This window comes from Phocoena sinus, chromosome 2, assembly GCF_008692025.1.
Source record: "Phocoena sinus isolate mPhoSin1 chromosome 2, mPhoSin1.pri, whole genome shotgun sequence".
Classification (NCBI taxonomy): domain Eukaryota; kingdom Metazoa; phylum Chordata; class Mammalia; order Artiodactyla; family Phocoenidae; genus Phocoena; species Phocoena sinus.
Genome location: NC_045764.1, coordinates 165698083 through 165719767, shown reverse-complemented (window position 1 = coordinate 165719767; position 21685 = coordinate 165698083). Strand labels below are relative to the sequence as shown.

Below are 21685 nucleotides of genomic sequence, written 5' to 3'. Positions count from 1 at the left end.
TTCTATGGTCACAGCATTTGTTTGAATTTTACTTAAACTTTGAAGAGTTTTGTGGCTCTACCAGAGCATAGTGCTAGGGGTGTTTCTGAGATTTGCCCTGGTCTGTTGGAAAAGAGGGCCATGGATATAAAATGTGTGTGGATGTTTTACCACTCTATATGTTATGCGTCTGCAGGGCACTGTAAGTCACAGTCACAATTACTTTAGTGCATCTTTAGAATGTTTCCGTTGCTGGTAAACCTTGTACTTACAAGAAAGCTTATTCCATTTCTGAACTTTGAACTTCCTTCCTTAAAATTGAAAGTGTATGTTATTTGTAGAAATGTGTAGAAATGTGTTTAGAAAAGTAGGCAGTTGTGTCGAGCTTTGTTTTTTTTTTTAACATCTTTATTGGAATATAAATTGCTTTACAATGGTGTGTTAGTTTCTGCTGTATCACAAAGTGAATCAGCTATACATATATCCCCATATCCCCTCCCTCTTGCATCTCGCTCCCACCCTACCTATCCCACCCCTCTAGGTGGTCACAAAGCACCGGTGTCAAGTTTGAAGACTTAAAGTTTGTCTAGTCTTAAACTTGAAAATTACCATTAATAGTTTTCTTATAACATCTCTTGTATCTAAGAATACCATTTAGATTTGCTTTGATTATACTTTGTCAGCTATCATAAATCTTGTTTACTAGGTTCAAGGAAAGGACCCATCAGTGGACATCACTCAGGACCTTGTAGATGAGTCTGAAGAGGAGCGTTTTGATGATATGTCATCGCCAGGTTTAGAATTGCCATCTTGTGAATTAAGTCGCCTTGAGGAAATTGCAGAACTTGTGGCATCATCTTTACCTTCCCCCCTGCGTCGTGAAAAACTTGCACTAGCACTGGAAAATGAGGGTTACATTAAAAAGCTCTTAGAGCTTTTTCATGTGTGTGAGGATTTGGAAAATATTGAAGGACTGCACCACTTGTATGAAATTATCAAAGGCATCTTCCTCTTGAATCGAACTGCTCTTTTTGAAGTTATGTTCTCTGAGGAATGTATAATGGACGTCATTGGATGCTTAGAATATGATCCTGCTTTATCACAACCACGAAAACATAGGGAATTTCTAACAAAAACAGCCAAATTTAAAGAAGTGATTCCCATATCAGATCCTGAGCTGAAACAAAAAATTCATCAGACATACCGAGTTCAGTATATACAAGACATGGTTCTGCCTACCCCTTCAGTCTTTGAAGAAAATATGTTATCAACACTTCACTCATTTATCTTTTTCAATAAGGTAGAAATTGTTGGTATGTTACAGGTGAGTTAGATCATTCTTTTTTTTCCTACTTAAAAAGATACTGATTGCCTTCAGCAGAAATAATTTTCTGTTCCTTTTAGGCACACATTGAATTTTTAATTTTTGTCTAAAGGTATGTATTTTGGTGATATTACAAGAGATTATAATATATAATACTGTGGGACCAGAAGGTTGTGTTGGATTAGGGGTGATAAATGTAATTTTAAAAAAAAAATCTAGCTTGAAGAAATAGGAAAAGGATCTTAATGAAACACTTGAGTGTGGAATTTTAGGAATATTAATCTATCAGTTATGCATAGAACAGAATAGATTGGAAGATGAAAAAAAAATAAAAGAGAAGCCAAGAAATATGTCATTAAATATAGAATACAAATTCTATAGCATTTATACAACTCCCAGGTAATTATTTATTAGAGGTACAGCAGATGTTGGCAAGTTATAGCTGCATGTCTCCCTACCAAAAGGCATGCTTTTGTAATGGATGAGAGTGTGGGGAGGTTAGGCTTGAGTATGAGTTTCAGCTCTGCCTGTCACTTAATAGCTATGTGGCTTGGGCAACTTTCTTAATCTCTTAAAGCTTCAGCTTCCTGATCTTAAGGTTGGTGATATTAGTACCTACCCTATAAGGTCATCTGAAGATTAGATCAGATGCATGCCTATAAAGCATTGAACATGATACAAGACTCCTGAGTATTATTTTAAAGTATCTATTAATAATTGCCTATTAAACTCCAGATTTTCTTTTTATAGTATGCCCAGTCTCTCGGGTGTGGTGTGTTAGGGTGCTTGCATCAGAACTGCCTAGGATGCATCCTGGGTTCTGCACATAGCACACAATCCAAATGTCTGAGCTGGCTGCACACAATCCAAATGTCTGAGCTGGCTGGTAATCTGCGTTTGTAACACCCCCAAAGTCAGAGAATCTCTCAGTAATTTATCCCATGGTGCATGAATTAGTCTAGTCCAGTTGAAATATAAGTTTGCATAGTGCAAAGATTTGTGAGTTGCACACTTCCTGTGTGTTTTGTTTCTTTATGCTCAAGATGTAACAATAACAGCTGTGTGATATGATTTGAAAGCTATTGTAAGACCTTACCTCAGATCTACAAATAAAATAATTATTTGAAACCTGGATTTGAATTTAAAAAAAAGAGGCAAATAAATGTCAGTAAGAGCTGCTTGGTAGCACATGTTATGAGTAAAACAGTAAATTTAATTTTTGTCTATTCCTTTTTAGAAAATTGCTGTATTTTCAGTGACCCTGGTTTTATCACCTTAATATATATATATATATATATATATGTGTGTGTATATATATATATGAATTCAGATAGAAAAGTCAATTTTACCAAAACTGCTTTCCTGAAGCTAGTGATAAGTCCAGTTCACGTTGATTAATTTGACATGTTTTCCATTCATTTAAGACAGACAAATAACATAGGCAATACAGTCTGGTAAGTACAACAGTATTCCTTGACATAGTGTATTGTGATTGATAATGGAAGAAGAAGGGTGTTCTGGTACCAATTTTCATTTGTTCTTTGCTAAGGAACTAGTTTTTGCTAGCTACCTAATAGATCCTCTGTTCTGGTCTAGTTCTGATTCCTGGTCTCCTTGGATAGTCCTAAGCACTGCTGGTCCCTTTCTTCAGCTCCACATGGTTCTCATTTTGTTACACAGGGATTTGTCATTTCTTTGTTTTCTTGGTCTTCAGACCTGTAAAATGCCAGTTTTACTCATTAAGTATGAATAATTTCAAGTTGTTAAGTCTTTGTTTCCCTACAATACGCTCTGTAAAATGCAGGCTGCCAATGCTGTAGGTCTTTCTGTTTCTCTTGATGCTGAGCATTTATATTGAAAGTGCTGCTATGAAGGAAGGTGAGTTTTACACATTTTTTGACAAGGAGTAATTAAAGCAGGTTCTTACTCACCTTGTACAGTCGTAACCCTTACTGTTGACTGATTCTTTGTAATACTGTTGAACCTTCTTAATTCTCTGTACTTCACAGCAGTTCAGAGAATCTTTTTTAATCATTTGATTTGCATTTGGTGGATATATTATGTCTGAGATGGATCTTGATATTGGATGCCATTTGAGGTGTGGCCTATTTGTACACTGCAGAAAAAGTAAAGGTGGGAATAGCCAAACTAATTTAGTGTCACAGAAAATGTTTCTTGAGCACCTGCAGCAGTGAATAAGGGGTTTATAAACTAGTGGGAGATACATACATACATACGTACACATACATATACATGTATATGTATATATATATATATATATATATATATATACACACACACACGCATACATATATACATTTAGACTTAGGCATGTCTGTAGGGCATGTAGTGTTGAATTTATTTCTACTAGCTGAGGTAGTATGGAATTAAAATCTTAACTTAAAAATAGTGACAAAAAATTGAACAGGCAGTCAGGAAGGCTCTACCACCTACCTGCTAACTGTGATTGGGCATTGGGTAAATTTCTTAATCTGTCTCAATTATAAAATAAGGAGGTAAGATAAGATAACATATGAGGTTATTTCCAAGTTCTATACTCTAACTTTTACATGCCCAGATGAGTATCCTATGAGAGATCTTTTGAATCATTTCTAAAATAATTTAATACATTTTAATTTAACATAGAATAATTTAATAATTATTGTTATATGTCTGTAGGTGGATAGCTTCAAATAATAGATGTTTCTTTAAAAGTTCTGAATTTAGCTTTTTACATAATTGAATCATTTCTGGTTTTAAAACATGAAGGAAGTTTTATCTTTATTTGAGTGGTTGTAGAACCTTAACTTCTAAAGTTAAGATTATGAAACCCTATGAAAATCATGGGTCTACAGACCATGTTTGTTTTTGTAAATAAAGTTTTATCTGAACAGAGCCATACTTGTTCATTGACATTGCCTGTGGCTGCTTCCTACTATAACAGCAGAATTGAGTAGCTGTGGTGGAGTCCGCAAAGCCTAAAGTGTTTATAATGTGGCCCTTAACTAGACTTAAGAAATAGAGCCTTGCCGAAATATAAAGGATAATCTTTGTATAAATCCCCAGTTTATCCTTTCATAGTTTTTTCCTTCTCTTTTAAAAAACAGCATTGCCAATACCAACTTCCCCTTTTCCAGTTATTGCGATTTATATCTTCTGTATTAGCGTTTTGAAAATATATTACACTCTTACTATTAGCATAATTAATTTATCCTTTGATTTCACAGGAAGATGAAAAATTTCTGACAGATTTGTTTGCACAGCTAACAGATGAAGCAACAGATGAGGAAAAAAGACAGGAATTGGTAAGAAATTTGATATTATGGAGGGCATGAAGCTAAAACAACACACCTTTTATATTCACTTATCCTTTTTCCTAATTTCAGGTTAACTTTTTAAAAGAATTTTGTGCGTTCTCCCAAACGCTACAACCTCAAAACAGAGATGCTTTTTTCAAGACTTTGTCAAACATGGGTATATTACCAGCTTTAGAAGTCATCCTTGTAAGTTTGTTTCTCCTTATACTTAATTACCATCATATTTTTAATCCACAAAATAGTATATTTCTTATGTAGCATGCAACTGTTTGATTATAGCCAATATTTAGTATCAGTTGTGTATTACATAAAGTTAAAAAGCTATAAAATTCTAGTATTAGTCCTTACAGAGAGTACTGAAAGGACACATACAGGAATTTTCCATATTTTTAATATCAATAATTTGTTAACTTGGCAGCCTATTAGTTGAAATGTTAAAGTAGAAAAAAACAGGAGTAAAAGAAAGTATAACTTTATCCATAGAAAAAGAATTTTACATAAGCAGAGTTTCCTTGACCTCTCTTCTTTTATTCAAATGTTTTCTTATAATTTGTTAGGTTTTGGATTTATATAGCTTCAAGTTCCATATTTTTGTTATTATAGGAGAAATAAGTGCTTTTTATCTGCAGGGCATGGATGATACACAGGTGCGAAGTGCTGCTACTGATATATTCTCATACTTGGTTGAATATAATCCATCCATGGTACGAGAGTTTGTCATGCAGGAGGCACAACAGAATGATGATGTAAGTAAGAAGTTAACAGAGCAAAAAATAACCAACAAGGTAAATATTATTTGCACTAACAGTAAGTATTTATACATGGGAAGCTATAACTGTATTTATTATTCATTTCTTAAAGATTTAAATAGTTGATGTTTGAGAAAAGTGTAGCCATAATATCATGGCTTATTCTTCCCCTAACTGGCTCCTGTCTCAGTTTATAAATTATCTTACAGCAGTTGTTAATGCTCAACTTAAATTTCTTTAAAAATTTTTGAGATCGGGCTTCCCTGGTGGCGCAGTGGTTCAGAGTCCGCCTGCCAGTGCAGGGGACGCGGGTTCGTGCCCCGGTCCGGGAAGATCCCACATGCCGCGGAGCGGCTGGGCCCGTGAGCCATGGCCGCTGACCCTGAATGTCCGGAGCCTGTGCTCTGCAACGGGAGAGGCCACAACAGTGAGAGGCCTGTGTACTGCAAAAAAAAAAAAATTGAGATTAAGTTTCTTAATTCAGAAGTTAATGTGCTGTGTAGTGTTGTTTAAATCATTTAATCAATAAATTGTTCTTCTATATGTGGAATTATGAATAACTTCCCTAGGAAAACATTGGCTTTGCTAGGGATAGAGTCTCAAAATCATCAAGAATGATGAAGCACATTCCTTTGGAAAGTGTTTAGGGTGCTTTCTTTACTGCCTAACCATAGGGAACAAGCTGTTGTGTTGTGTACACACACACACACTCACACACTCACATTCACTCACTCGCTCACTTACCCATCAATTTCAGAGTCGGTGAGAGAATGTATCCTGGTGATGTGAAAGGTTCTCCCAGAGTCAGTGGTACATGGCGTATGTGGAAACCGTAATTGTTTGTGCTGTTTTCTTTTCAGATAATTAAACCAACCATCCTGAATTTTTATTTTCTCGTTCCCCCATAAAATCTTGGAAGTAACTTTTTACTTAAGAATAAACTAAGATATTCTGCCCTCAAACAGAGGGTAAAAAGACAATCTCTTAGAAAAAAATGTATGTAGAATTCCAGCCTATCATATTTTTACAAAATGAGGAAATAGACTTTTTAAAGAGATCATAATGTGTTGTGATGTCAAAATGAAGTGGAATGCCTAGTAACTTCTATATTTAACACTTGTTTACAAAATTGTAATGTCAGGGTAGGTGCAGGAAGTGCCAGTTTGAACTGTTGAATATTATGTCACATTTTGCTTTTATGAAATAGTCCTATCTTGAAAACCTGTGTGTGTGTGTGTGTGTGTGTATGTATGTATGTATGTGTGTGTGTGTATATATATATATATATAAATATATATATATATATATAAAATAAAGGCTATTCTTGTTGGCGCTGTAACCCACTAGTTGAACATACCTTGATGTACTTCATTCATACGCAGTCGTCTTGATTCCCAGTCTGATTGTTATTTCCATGTATGTCTGCATTTTCTCTGTCTATCCTACCATTGCATATATAGGCAAGAGCAGGGGTTTTTCTCACTGAATGCCTCTCAATTTTTCCTCTTCAGCCAGGAAAACCAGTCATAGCAGAGCATCAGGAAAACTAAGTCAATTTTGTATGTCATTTGGAATATCTATAATATATTTATTCTCCTGTGTGCTCTCTAAATACCGTAATCTTGTTTCCCCCAATTTCAGACATTCAGGTACCAACTAATTTTTCCTTAAATTAATTTTAAATGGAAACTTTATATCATTTCCATAAATGGAGAATAGGTGCAGTTATCATCTGCCATAAATAGAAGGAATCTATAAAAATGCAGTGAAAGAACAATGTTATAAATTTCAGCTAAACATTCTTACTGTTAAAGCCCGTTAGCTTTCTTCAGAAGGGAGATTTTGTTATTCAGAGGTGTAAAAGATCTGTTAGCACCAAACTGAAACTTTGTTTTTATTTTAATCGGGATTTAAAGATAAAATCCCCTTGATTAAAGATAAATTCTTTTTGGTACTATTTGTGTAATGTGCCTATACCATACTTTTGGAAAACTGCTCTGTATCCATTAAAGAAGTCAGTCAAGCATTTCATTTTGTTTGCAGTTAAGAAAGCCATAGCTAGGTATAATGCTGTAGCATGTCTCATAGTATATGCTTTTTCCATTCCCTCCTATAATAAGTGATCCTTACTATGTGTATTTTTCTCACCAGGATATTTTGCTCATCAACCTCATTATAGAACATATGATTTGTGATACAGACCCTGAACTTGGAGGAGCAGTCCAGCTTATGGGCCTCCTTCGAACATTAGTTGACCCAGAAAACATGTTAGCTACTGCCAATGTAAGCTACGGGCATTTTTCTCTTTTTCATACTAGTATAATTTTTATTGCTGGTAGGAACCAATGCAGTTAAAGTTCATGGAAGTGTTTTCGATTCCTTAGAAAACAGAAAAGACTGAATTTCTGGGTTTCTTCTACAAGCACTGTATGCATGTCCTTACTGCTCCCTTACTGGCAAATACAACAGAAGACAAACCTAGCAAAGGTAAGGTAATACAGGTTGGTAGTTAATTCTTGGTTCTTGAATTCTGAAACTCAAAAAGTTGGGGTTAACCTAGAGGTCTACTAATATATTTTCAAAAGAGGTAATTTCAAGGTAAAATTTCTTTTAAAAGTGCTATAATCAGAGGTACTAGAACTGTGAAAGAATATACTAGAGATAATTTTTTGCTTTCAGAATTTTAAAACAATATATTCTGTTAAAGCAATATTTGTATTTAGTTTGCATTTACATGTATGAAACAAATAGAAGGAAGAAGCTATTAGAAGATTCATTTTATTTGTACTCCAGGTGTGTAGATACAGAGCAGAGCTTATGCTTAGTATTAAGCAGTTTTTCTTTGCATTGAGGATTATTCCAAGGTAGGATTATTTCTGCATTTTATTCCTTTAGCTTTGTGTGTGTGTGTTTGATTTAGAAAATAGTTTTAGGGTCTTCATTGGGAAATTCCTTATTGAAGCTTTGAGAATAGGTAAGTTATTTTGTCATATGAATTATCAATATAGTATACTTAACTTATGACACCACTTAGGAAAAAAATGTTAAATTTACCTTTTTTAATGACTCTAGAATCAAGTCTTGGAAATGTGATACTAATTTTTCTTGTCTACTTTATTCATAGTAGGTAAAGCTTGAGGCTTCTTTCCAGACCCACATGTTCAATTCATCAAACATTTATTGAGAACCCATTGTGTGGAAGGCACTGTGCTATATATATAATCTTTAGGGGTTAAATGGGAGAAATAAAAACAGTGAGTAAAATAGTTTTGGAGGCTTACTGCCTGGTGAGGAAGATAAGCCAGTAATTATAATTCAGCGTGGACTCATTATGTGTAGTAAAAGGAGGCACAAAGTACACGACTCAAAGGAGCAGAGAGAGTAGTTCCATCAAAGCCAGATGATGTGTGGTAGGAGGACCTCCTGTGATAGCTGTATATCCGTTGAGGGACATAAGACATGGTAGAGCATTCTTGCCCTCCGGAATGAAACAGATCTAATAGATTTGTATCCCAGTTTGCCTACTAATAACATTTCACACCTGGGTCTTGTGACCCTAATTCTTCACAGAGTTATTTAAATTAAATGTGAAAAAATGGAAAGCACAGTTCTTGGCACATGGTAGGCATTCAATAAATGTTAGTTCCTTTTTCCTTAACTTTAACATATTTGGGTTAATAGAAGGGATTTTACTTGATTAGAATTCGGATTCTTAATTTGGGGAGGAAAAGAATATAAGCCATTAAATATAATTGTGTTTTGTTTTGTTTAGATGACTTTCAGACTGCCCAGTTGTTGGCACTTGTACTGGAATTGTTAACATTTTGTGTGGAGCACCATACCTACCACATAAAGAACTACATTATTAATAAGGACATTCTCCGGAGAGTGTTAGTTCTTATGGCCTCAAAGCATGCTTTCTTGGCATTATGTAAGTGTTGCTTCTGGTAGAATTACTTATTGTCTGTATAATTACTATCTTTCGGTGTTATTGCCTGAGAAGAAAAGATCACTGATTGCAGGAGACCGAGGTTCTAATACTAAACTACACTGATAATGTACTTTTGCCACATTTTGAGCAGGTGACTTTCCTGACTCTTCTTTCTCAATATACAGTAAAGGGGTTAGAGTGTACCTACAAAATGTATTAAAGTATTATTAAAATGGCACCTTAAATCATTTTATTTGCCGTATTTATTTTTGACTTTATATAGCATGACAATCACAAATTGGACATTCTTGTGAGACCAGAGTCTCACACTGAGTCATGAAGAATATATTCGTAATTTGGAAAACATAGCTAATAGCACCAAGTTTCCAAAATACATTTTTTCTAAGTTACAGAATGCCTAGCACAAATGCCTGCAGATGGTCTGTTCATTAATTCCACAAATATTTTTCCCCCAGCTTTACTGAGACATATTTGACATATGACATTGTGTTACCTCAGATACTTTAGAGAAGGGGTGACAGACCACAGCTGTGGCCAAATCCAGTCCATGGTCTGTTTTTGCACAACCTGCAAAGTGAAAATAAGTTTCTGTGTTTTTAAAGCATTGTTCAAAAAAAAGCTACAGAGACCATATGTGGCCCACAAAGCCTAGAATATGTATTCTGTAGACCTTTATGGGAAAGGTTTGTCACCTCTCGTAGAGCAACAGATAGTCTTTTAACAAGGCTGTTCTTAGTTATACATGTTTTTCAAAAGTTGACTTTCACTGTATTCTTAAGACCCTAGTTTACAGAAGTAAAACATGTTTCTGAATTAGAAATAGGTTAACCCAGAATATTCTTGATCATGTAGCAGTCAGCCTTCTTTGGTAAGTTGGCACACCAGTTTTAGAGTACCCTAGAGGCTCAATAAGAAATGTCTGTTGGTAACTAACTCTTTTTGGCCTTTTGGTTTTTATGGGTAGGTTTGGTTTTGTTGTTGTATAAAGGCATCATAATCATCCAGTAATTAGAAGCCTGAACATATACATCCATTTTTGCTGTCTTTTTTTACTTCATTTTCAATCATTTTGCTTGGGAATTCCCTGGCCGTCCTCAGTCAGTGGTTAGGACTCTGCACTTTCACTGCCGAGGGCCTGAGTTCATTACCTGGTTGGGGAACTGAGATTCCACAAGCTGTGCAGCGCAGCCAAAAAAAAAATGTTTTGCTTAATTGACTTTTAAAATTATGAAAACATTGTTTATAAGGATATTTCTGACATTGATTTATTCTGTCAACATTTTATCTTTAAAATGGTATTCAAAATAGAAAGTTTAATGAATTTTTCTTAGAAGGAAACCTATTAGGGTGACACTTGTTATAGTTGAATTCGTTTTTCAGTCTGGTGTACACACTGCAGTATGAACTGAGAATACATGTGGTCAGATGCTTTTCAGCCAAAAGGAATAGTGCATATAAAGGGCTCTTAAACTCATATTCATTTTCCTTATAAACCTATCATAGCAAAAGTGAGAGTCCCAAAGCAAGTTGAGAGGAAGTTAATAATGAACACTTCTTTGATTTGTTCTTTCATGTCAACATAGAAGGTTTTGTTTGAGTGTAGGAAAGGGAGTTTGAGCAGATGGGACAGAACGGGAAAACTGAATAAATTTAAAAATTAATCAGTTTTATTTAACACCTACTACCATGTTTTATTGATTCTAAGATATGCATTTATCATCTCAAATCAAGGTGAGTCTTAAAATTAATGGCATGTCATTATGATTGGTAGCTTTTTTTCTTTGTTTTGTTTTCTTAGTAGTAGAAAGGAAGGTTTTTTGCGATCAGTGGCATCTTACATTTGATGAAGTATGATGCATACCTAGTATTAGGAAAAAGATGATTGACCTGAAGTCAGTTGTCAAGTGGCTCAGAGTTCATTAGGAGGAGATGGTCTGTAAATACCAAAACAACATCAAAAGCACTATATCGAGGTGTGTCTGGATGTATAGTGGAAATGAGTTATTCTCCCTGAATGAGGCAGATCAGGAAAACCTTGCAAAAAGAAGTAAAGTAAGTTGTGTCTTGATCATGGGAGTGTGTGAAATTCTTGGTTGAATACACAATTAAGATGAACAAATGTGAAAGTGTGGTATGTTAGAGGTTTGGTATAGGTAGAACACATGAGTCTAGTGGGAGAGTGGCAGGAAAGGGAAAGGCCTTTTCTTTAGTCCTTCATCTCATTTTGCTTACAGTATTGCAAAGAAAATTTCTCACAGTTCAGTGAGAACTCTGAAGAGAATCATGACAAATTAATGAGTTTATATTGTAGGAAATTAAGCATGCTAGCAAAAATCTTAGTTATGTTTTATTATTTTAATATTTTCCAAACTAAGTTAGGTTATCATTAATTAAACCTTACTCTTTCTCAAATGATTCTCAGTGTGTTTCTCTTCCCAGGATTGAGAATGAGTAGCTTCTGAAAGAAGATGCCAGTCATTAGGAATGCACTCTTTAGGACGGGCTATACAGTAGGGGTTTTAATCAAGGATTTCTAAAAGAACTAAGCATAAATTTGCAGAGATTTACTATCTCTTCAGTCTTAGGAAAGATCTTGTACATTAAAATATTAAGTATAGTTTTTTTTTTTAAGGGAGATTTTATAAGTAGATTTAGATGTCCACTTGTAAAGACAAAAGATTGGTTAAATGTACGCAGTTTGGGGACTTTGAATTTTTCATACCTGCTGGTTCTTAATTTTTATACTTGTATCATATTTAAAGACGACGTAGTCAAGCCTGTAAGTGAGAACAACAATCCTATTTAGTCTTTATAGGTTAGATATGTATGTGTATAAACACACAGACACACACACAGTTTTATCAGTCTTGGCCTTTACCAGATTCTTGGATCTTAAATTGTAGCTTTTTAGTTCATACCTATATGTTGTCTGGCTGTTTTTTAAAATATGGAAATCTATAAGAAGAATGAAGTAGAGAAAAATTTTGTGGTAGATGCTTTTTTTCAGCTATCATTAGTTACATATGCAGCAAAAAGTTTCAGACTTACATAAAATGTCATGTTGTGTAAGGTAAAGATTTATTATTTGTTTTAGAGATGATTGAAACTAAGCATAAGAGATTCCTGGCATGTTTAAATAAAGGTTAGAGATGTGAGTGGAAGCAGAGTGCACTTTTACATTGACAATCCTACATTTGTGCTAACTTGACCTATCGCAAAAGCTTTCTCTAACCTCCTTCAAGCAACTTGACTTCATTAGAACTCACTGGTAAATTTTTGAAAGTAACTTTATTCAACAGCAAGAATAGTGGTTGGACATTTTTCATGCAAGTTTCTTTTTGGGGAGAGGTTTGGGTGGAAATGACACGATTCTTGATATAAATAAAATGAGGGCAAATGAGGAGCAAAACAAAAAAAAAAAAGCCCATTAGAATTACCTTCTGTCTACCTTGGCAGTTTCTGAACAAAACTGCTCTTGAGGAGATGGCAGTGGTGCCAGCTGCATACTCTGGTCTTAGCGAGTTCTAGGAAGGGGGTTTTCTTTTCACTTACCCGGGAGCTGCTTGCAGACCATAGGGTTCAATTAGTGTGTGTTATGGTAGGACACAAGTCTTCACAAAGCCTGCAAAGTTGGAGTAACAATTTTTAAAATAACAGCACTTGCCTTAATTACTAAAAGCTTAAAATTTGGCCTATTAGCATGAGCTCTAAAGTATTGATTTTTATTCTGACAAGTGGAACTGCCTAAGTTCCTTTGTCAAGTAACATTAAAAAACAAACAAAAAACAACAACAAAAAACAAGCTCTCAAATCATTGTTTTGGGAAAATAAACCCTTATTAGGCTTTGACTTAATCACAAAGAAAGATGATGCTTATTGTTTAAAATGTCTTATTTCACCATGCCTATGTATTTGAAAATACTCAGTAGTTTAAAAAATAAAATGCAATTACTCTTCTATAAACTATTTTGAACTCCCTGCCCAGAGTGTCTCTTTAGTAAGAGACACTGTTAAATAAGTTGGATTGTTAAGGCAGTTTATAATCAACTGTACCTAATTGGGCATTCACTTGTGGACCTCTTTTTTGCCAACTAAAGAAAAATTGAGCTGCTTTACTCCTCTGCCTTCCTACCCAGAAACCGTGTCAGCATGGTTGCCTGGCTACCTGCTCATGAAGGACTTGATTAATAACAAATTGGCAATTTAACGAGCCACTTCCATGATCTCCAAAGAAACCAAAATACAAACACAATATTTAATCTTGCCAACCGAAGACGATGTGACTGCATGAAGTGAGTATGCTTTTTTGAACTGTTTACAGTAACTGGGGCATTAACTTACTGATAATTCCATTTAGGTAAAGAGGGCTTTGTTGAAGTCTAGCTGTCTGAGTATATTTGGATCTTGACGAATGGTGACTTAAGTAACTCCCCATACCTCAAGATGTAAATATACCTTTTAATCTGTAAGTTAAAGCCTAATTAATTGTAAAAAGGAAAACTAGGGAAAAAAAATAAAAAGCATACTCGCTGCAGTAAGCATAGAGGACCACATTTTAAACACATCCTCTAAATTGATTCCTAAACTCTGGGAAGGCAAATTTTGGGTCGTGCAGATTTCTGTGGGTTTATGGCATTTCTACAAACACATCCAAAAACAAATCAATGTAAACACCATTAACCCTGATAAGAGTGTCCAAAAATAAGGAAGATCAAATTATAGAGTGGATTGCCCTAATAAAACAACGTTTTTTCTATTGTTTTGAAGGTATATACAAAAGGATATATTTGGAATTTTCTCATCTTAAGTAGTATGATAGGTTAATTCATTTATTAGCCCTAGCTTAGCTCTAATTTCAGATGTAAAGTACATTTTGGTAATCAGTAACTTATTTCCAGAATTCTTCTGGCTGTCTAAGACTTGTGTTCTATGGTGACATACACTGCTTTTAGAATACATTTTTCTGATAACCTTTTTGTAATCCTTATCTTTAGGTTCATACTTCTGGAAGCAGTAACGTATTACTGCATGGAGAACTATGTTTATTTAACAGGTTTTTTTGTAATTCTAAAATATGAAGATATGGTATGTAATTTGATCAACAATGCCTCTGTGTTTCAGGTGCTCTTCGTTTTAAGAGAAAGATTATTGGATTAAAAGATGAGTTTTACAACCGCTATATAATGAAAAGTTTTTTGTTTGAACCAGTAGTCAAAGCATTTCTCAACAATGGATCCCGCTACAATCTGATGAACTCTGCCATAATAGAAATGTTTGAATTTATTAGAGTGGTAGGTTCTATACTTTTTAGTTAGAATTTTGGTTTTGTTTGAGCAAATCAAATATGCATTGTTGGTATTTTGGCTTATTTGAGATTATTATATTTGGAGAGAATTTTTGAAAGAAAACCAGTGTTACCAAAAGCTTATGAGAGATTCAATTTGAACTAACAAAAACCAAAATAATCTCTCTCAGCAGCTAGTTTCAAACTATCTCAGGATAGTTTGAAAACTGATTTAACACTGTCACGGTAGTCATTTTAAGAAAGTAAAAATATAGCTGACATAAGTATTCAGATGTGGTTTTTGTTTGTTTTTAACTTTGAGGCTTTTTGAATTTTTCTTGACATTCTTCCATATGTCTCTAAAGAGCAGATTTCATTCTTTAATGATACAGTAGGCTGGTAGTTCTCAAACATTGGTGTGTCTCAGAATTATCTGTGGCATGCTTTTTAAAAATTTCGGTAAAGTAAACGTAACAAAATTTGCCCTTTTAACCATTTTTTAAAGTGTACAGTTCACTGGCGTTAAGTGTATTCACATTGTTGGGCAATCATCACTGCCATCCATCTCTAGCACTTTTCTGTATATATGCCTAGGCACCACCCCAGACTTACTGAATGAGAATCATCTAGGGTAGGACCTGAGCATTTACTTTGGAAAGAGCCATGGATAATTCTGAGGTACACCAAAAGTCAGGGGCTGTTGAAGTAGCCAGTATTTGTTATGCCCATTTGCATTTTTTTGTCCCTAAGATTGGATAATAATTTTATGAAATTAAACCATTTCGGGCGGGTTTATGAGTTCACTACAATTAAGCCTCATATTTTGCTAATTTTTCCTATCATTTTTTATTATAATTCTTTTTTATAGGAAGATATAAAATCATTAACTGCTCATGTAATTGAAAATTACTGGAAAGCATTGGAAGATGTAGATTATGTACAGACATTTAAAGGATTGAAACTGAGATTTGAACAACAAAGAGAAAGGCAAGATAATCCCAAACTTGACAGGTAGATTACCACATATTTGAACCTATTCATTCAGCGACAAGTTTATGATGGTAGCTCTTTTTTGCTTGTTTATTATTTAGCTTGGCAACAGAGGGGGAAATAAGCAGATGGAGGTTGTAGTTTTCTCTAATGGTCAATGTAAATGTTTTCCTGACGGTGTTAGGTGGGTATCAGTATGATTTGTAGACTTTTCTCAGGCATATATCAAGTTAGATAATGCAAAAGAAAAAAAGCAAAACACTGATATGGCAATAAGCCTACTTTTGTGTCCAAAGTAAAATCAGAATATTATTGTATTTGCTTTGCTTTAAGGTTACAAATTATTTTAATGCAATTGTGTACATTTTTTTCTAAATACCTGAGTCCACATACTTGTGGTATATTTTAAAATCCATAAATTAAGACTTGTTAATTCGTAGTGTAAGCAAGTTTAATAACTGATCTGTAACAGTAGAATTTTGATAATGGGAATTTTGATTCCACTACTTAACACTAGATATGGTGGAGTGTAGTTTTTCGTTATATGCTAGGTAAAATCTGTTTTTTTTTTCCCCACCTCTGTGTGTATAAATCTGTATTATTCCATTTATCTATTAAGACGGTAATTTGGGATAATATTTGAAGACGAAAGTCTTTATATGAGTCTATTAATTCTACTTTCTTCTCTTTACTCATAGTATGCGTTCCATTTTGAGGAATCATAGATATCGAAGAGATGCCAGAACACTAGAAGATGAAGAGGAGATGTGGTTCAACACAGATGAAGATGACATGGAAGATGGAGAAGCTGTCGTGTCTCCATCTGACAAAACTAAGAATGATGATGACATTATGGATCCAATAAGTAAATTCATGGAGAGGAAGAAATGTATGTTGAAAAGATGGGCAAGGAAATATTGAAGGCTTTCTCACTCTAGGTTTATCCTTTTTTTCTTGACAGAATGATTAGTATCTACTTTGTGTCACAACAGATATTAAAAGACTTGCTTTAGAGTGTGAATTTAATAGCTCTGTTGTGAAGGTATAGGCTAAATTTTCCTAATTTGTCTTGAGTGAGATATTTCAGAAGGGTAGGAACACTGACTATAACACTGAAGGTCTCCTTCCTTCTCAATAGTAAAGTACTGTGGATAAGGATGCTTAGTATTTTGCTAAGCTTTGTTCATAAACTGAATTTCAGTGTCACTGTCTGGCAAAGGAGTAAGCTAGTTAATTGTGTTTTTAGTGCCACCTCACTTGGAGGTTTTTAAAAAGATGAGTATGGGTGACAATTATTGACAGTATTCTCATTTTTAGTAAAAGAAAGTGAGGAAAAGGAGGTGCTTCTGAAAACGAATCTTTCTGGTCGGCAGAGCCCAAGTTTCAAGCTTTCCCTCTCTAGTGGAACAAAGACTACCCTCTCCAGCCAGTCACCTGCAACAAATCTGCCTGGTTCTCCAGGCTCACCTGGATCCCCAGGATCTCCAGGCTCTCCTGGATCCATTCCTAAAAATACATCTCAGACGGCAGCTATTACTACCAAGGTATGTTTTTGACTCCCAGACCTACCTAATTTAAGCTTTCCCAACAGTAAAATTGTTGTGACTAGTAGTCCCTTTGGTTACTGTCTTTTGGAACTGATTTTAACATTTGTGAACTAGGGAATAATTCTCCCACCAGCAGTTGAGAAATTTCTGAAAGTTTTTATGACCAATTCAGAAGTTTGAATATATTCTTATTTTGGTTGTTTGCATTTTAGCACCTTAAGTTCACATTTGTATGTGTCAAAACATTTACAGAAATTTTAAAGTTAAATTATTATTTACTTTTATCAGCTTTCCCAATTAATACCCAGATAAAGACTTCATAGGAAGAATATAATCTGAATATCTGGACACTCCTAACTTAATTCTGTCAAGCCAGGTTTATAAAAAAGAATTAACTGTCTACTATCACTAACATTTCCTTTAGGAAGGATCACAATTTTACCACCAAAAATGTAGGAAAGACATAATCTCAGAAAAAACCAATTCTTTTGGCTGCCTTATGTTTCCCTGGACTAGCAGTTAACAGACTGGCATTTGGGATTCATTGATCTACATCAAGACTAAAGTGAGCTACAGTGGTTTCTGGTGAAGGAGCAGGGCTAAAAGGAAGAAGCCTGGATGAAATAATGAGGAAGGGACAGGGCAGAATCACTTTCCTAGCCTCTGATAGTCTGTCTACCCTCATTTCTAGTGGTCTATTTATTTTCTGTGGTTTTAATTTTGATGCTGTTTAGACTCTGTTAAAGAAAATTTTTTTAATGCATAAAGTCTTAAAACTTAAGTTTTGAATTTTAAATTCAGTAATTCGTATTTATCTACTGGGTGTTTTGCAAGGATCATAAACGCTTAAAATTTTATCATGGAAAACTTGGGAAATATGTAATGAATTTCAGCTGCGTACAATCTCGCCTCCCAGAAATAACCAGTTAGTATATTGGGGTGGGGGTATATCCTTTACCAGACTTAAGACATATGTATTGGAAAGTGTAGTGTTTTCTTAAAGTAATCCTTATTTCCGAACAGGGAGGCCTCGTGGGTCTGGTAGATTATCCTGATGATGATGAGGATGATGATGAGGACGAAGACAAGGAAGACACGCTCCCTTTGTCAAAGAAAGCAAAGTTTGAGTCATAATGGCAGCTGCCTGTGATCAGTACCTGTTGAGAAAACTGGTTCTCTACCCCTCCCCACTACAAATCTGTAACAAAGCAGTGGCCTGTTGTGAATGACTGACACAGCTCAGCTCGCACACTTGACTTCTGCTCATCAAGTGCCAATTCAGTGGAGCAGGAGGAGGGGATAATTATACATTTAGGGGGAAGACTTACACCTTCGAGGTCTAAGCTTGGACCACACATTGCCCTTTTCTCAGGGAAGGAAATGGAAACGAAAAGCCAACAGGGCAGGGGTTTTGTAAGTGGAACTCTGGATTGACTGGTCAGTTGCTACAATCAGAATATGCTTTCTCGGACCATGTTTGAGACTCAGAAGAATAGGCTTTTCTGCCCTAATTCTTCACTAGTTAAGAATGCCAGCAGTTTCTTTGTATAAAGAGACCTGCCTTTAAAATCGTACATTCTGAACATTTTAGTCAAGCTACAGCAGGTTTGGAAAAACCTCTTTGGGGGAGGGGCGAATATGAGGTTTCCTCTTTTTTATCTGTTCCCTTTGCCCTTCAAACTGCAGATTTTTTTTTTAAGTGGGGATTTGTCCCTACTTGATTAAAGATTGAGTGGAATTCTAGATGTGGTCATTTGTGTCAATTTTTTTTGTTTCATTTTGTTTTTGATTTTTTTTTTCTCCTGAGTGTATGCTTAGTTGTTGAGTATATATATTTGGGACCATTAAAAACTTTTTTGATGTAATATAACCTAACGTTGTGCTGGTACCTGTTTTACCATGTGTAATTTTTGTTCTCCATCACAGTTCTTAATTTGTTTAGAGTTTTATGAAAGATGGAATAGTTTTTATTGACAGAAGCAAAGTAATCTTACAACTATGTGCATACAAAAAGCAATACTATTTTGTGACTAAATATTTTATATTAAAATTTACATCAGCAACTGTCTTGAGAATTCAGGGAAATAGAGTGGAATTTAAAATTTCAGCAGTTTTGTTAAACCTAGAAACATGAAATTAGTATTCCAAAGAGATTCTGAAATTTCGTATCTTGGGAAAATGATGGTACATTAAATCAAAATTGAAGATGAATAATTTAAAAATAACGTATTTGACTTTTGAGTAATAAAAAAAGTGAAGAGTAAGAGAAATTGTATTAGTTGTATTTTTTTTTTCTTTTTTTTTTAATTACTCCCTTTGGAATACCAGTTGGAGTTGTAAGCGGTGGTTCCTAAATACCTGGCCAGAGGACCATCAGATACCACTTCATTAAAACAGTATGTTTAAATAGGTTCTGTTTATTGTCTTAGGTGTGCTAAAGTTCTTTTAAGCAAACAAACATAAATATCTCAATTCCACATATCTTCACTTTTTTAAAGTGAAGATTTTAGAACTTACTGAAGAATGTATTTGCAAATGTGAATAAAAATCCATATCTAGGAAAAGGATACTATTTTAAGTATCACATACTTTAACTGGATAATCTAGCAAGCACTGTGTGCTTCTACCTTAGCTCCTCTTTTGCTTAGCCCTCAGTACATTGTGATACCAAAAACAAGCTTATATGGAATAGTTGCATAGAAAACCAGAAAGCAACAACTTGCCACAGTCATGAAAAGTCTTATTGTTGGCTAATTTTTTTTTTAATGAAACTTTGGGTGCATTATTAACTGTAAGAGTTTATGTGTGTTTCACTACAGTACAGAGCTTCTTCTGGGCCACAAGTTCTGGCAATTAATCATTTTAATCAACTTATCTTGCAAATAAAGAGAACAGAAACTTAATAGGATGTAAGTTAATTATATTACGTCTTCCTTTATTACCTAGAAAGTCCCGTGTGAAATGTTTGTGCCTTAAACATACAGTTTAAACTGACCTTTCTGATTGACTCGTGGAACATGTATTTGTCTTGGTATTCTGGGGGTTCTTGGGTAGTGGGAAGAACCATCCCTTGTTTTTATGACGTGGTCCAGTATATTAAAAAAAAAAGATACTAACTATTGGCCTTCAACATTTAAGGGATGCCCTTCCATTGATGGACAGATGGGTTACTGAAGCGGAACTTCACACATGCTGCTACAATAGGAGAAAAGTCTAAACAGCTGCTTGTTTCATGGAGGAAGACTCTTAGCAATAAATTGCTAGAAACACAACACTTGAATTGACACAGTACCGTCTGACTCAAGTCCACACTTTCAAGTATAAATACCATTTTGATAACCGATGTGAATATAATAATGTAAATACGTATTTTAATGATACCTGTTGGTTCTTTTGCTCATTTTAAAATGAAAAATTTCACTTCTCAGAGTGATCTGTAATTGCTACAGAAAACACCCTTGACATCCCATCTTGTCCAGAAATGCTATCCTGGCATTTTTTTGGTAGAATGAAGCCTGATGGGTTTTCTCTGCCTGATTGATTGTACTCGGATCCTGCATGTCGTTTTCTCTGGAACACCAATGTTGCTGCAAGTCAATTTTGTGAATTTGGAACTGAGGGGGAGACATGGAGCAGGGGGGAACATTCCTCTGTTTTTCTTCTTTATTTAAGCAGTGGCGTTTGTAAAGCTTGCAAGATTAGAACAGCAAGGAGTTTACACTGGAAGATTTCTTTACGTGGATAACTTTATGTTATCAACCTGTTTCTAGTATTCACCATGAATAACTGTTTAAACAGCATGGTAAAATCCCTTTGGGGGAAAATTTAGGACCTTCGAAATTCTTCTATACAAGGAAACTTTCTCTGCCATAACATCCATTTTGAGCAAGAGAATTATAGAAACATTTTTACGGGATGGATTATTGTCTACCATTATAGTGGGACATTGACACATGAGGAAATGGGGCGATCATCAGTATTTGTACTCAGTGCTAAATCAGTCTGATTTTCCTCTTTGGCCTTAATGCTTCTTCATCTTGGCTCCTTTGAAAGGAAACTGTAGAGAGGCTCTCTTCAAATAGATTAAACGTCCTAACTGTTGGAGTCAGATGTCTTGGTCCTTAAAATAACTCTAGTTGGAGACACAACTTTCCTTGACCTTTCTGCTCTCCTAGGTAAGTTCTTCCACAGACTCAAGGGGCACAGTGATTTCTTCAGCATGATGCTAAATCGGCTTAATTTCCATATATTCCCACCATGGTGTGAGTCACATCCTACCTGCAAATTCAGTGGGCCCTTTCCATCTTTGTATTACTTGACACTTAGGCAGCATTTGCTACTATCCATTGTCTTCTTGATACCTTATTCTCTTGGCTTCTCTAACATGTGCTTTAACATTACTGACCTTTCTACTGTTTGATAGTTCCCTACTTTACCTCTTAAATGCTGGGATTCACTAGGGTTCCATCTTGGGTACTTATCTTCCCAAATTCCAGCCAGCCACATTACTTAATGTCCCTGTTCCAATCGACCTGTGCTCTAG

At 35.0% G+C, this 21685-nt stretch overlaps 1 protein-coding gene across 2 annotated transcripts in view; it reads left to right on the top strand.

The window, feature by feature from the left end:
* The window catches only part of PPP4R3A (protein phosphatase 4 regulatory subunit 3A), a 39166-nt gene extending 19121 nt beyond the window's left edge, over nucleotides 1-20045 (top strand). The window contains exons 4-15 of one of the 2 annotated variants that reach the window (XM_032621129.1): nucleotides 686-1303; nucleotides 4531-4608; nucleotides 4690-4806; nucleotides 5250-5366; nucleotides 7521-7652; nucleotides 7754-7856; nucleotides 9142-9300; nucleotides 14443-14612; nucleotides 15474-15616; nucleotides 16294-16484; nucleotides 16913-17139; nucleotides 18166-20045. In XM_032621129.1, coding sequence (XP_032477020.1) covers nucleotides 686-1303; nucleotides 4531-4608; nucleotides 4690-4806; nucleotides 5250-5366; nucleotides 7521-7652; nucleotides 7754-7856; nucleotides 9142-9300; nucleotides 14443-14612; nucleotides 15474-15616; nucleotides 16294-16484; nucleotides 16913-17139; nucleotides 18166-18276 — 2166 coding nt within the window. In that variant the 3' untranslated portion in view covers nucleotides 18277-20045. Of the gene's footprint in view, nucleotides 1-685; nucleotides 1304-4530; nucleotides 4609-4689; nucleotides 4807-5249; nucleotides 5406-7520; nucleotides 7653-7753; nucleotides 7857-9141; nucleotides 9301-14442; nucleotides 14613-15473; nucleotides 15617-16293; nucleotides 16485-16912; nucleotides 17140-18165 lie in introns of both variants that reach the window. The other variant, XM_032621128.1, reaches the window with a different exon arrangement.
* Nucleotides 20046-21685: the final 1640 nt, after the last annotated feature.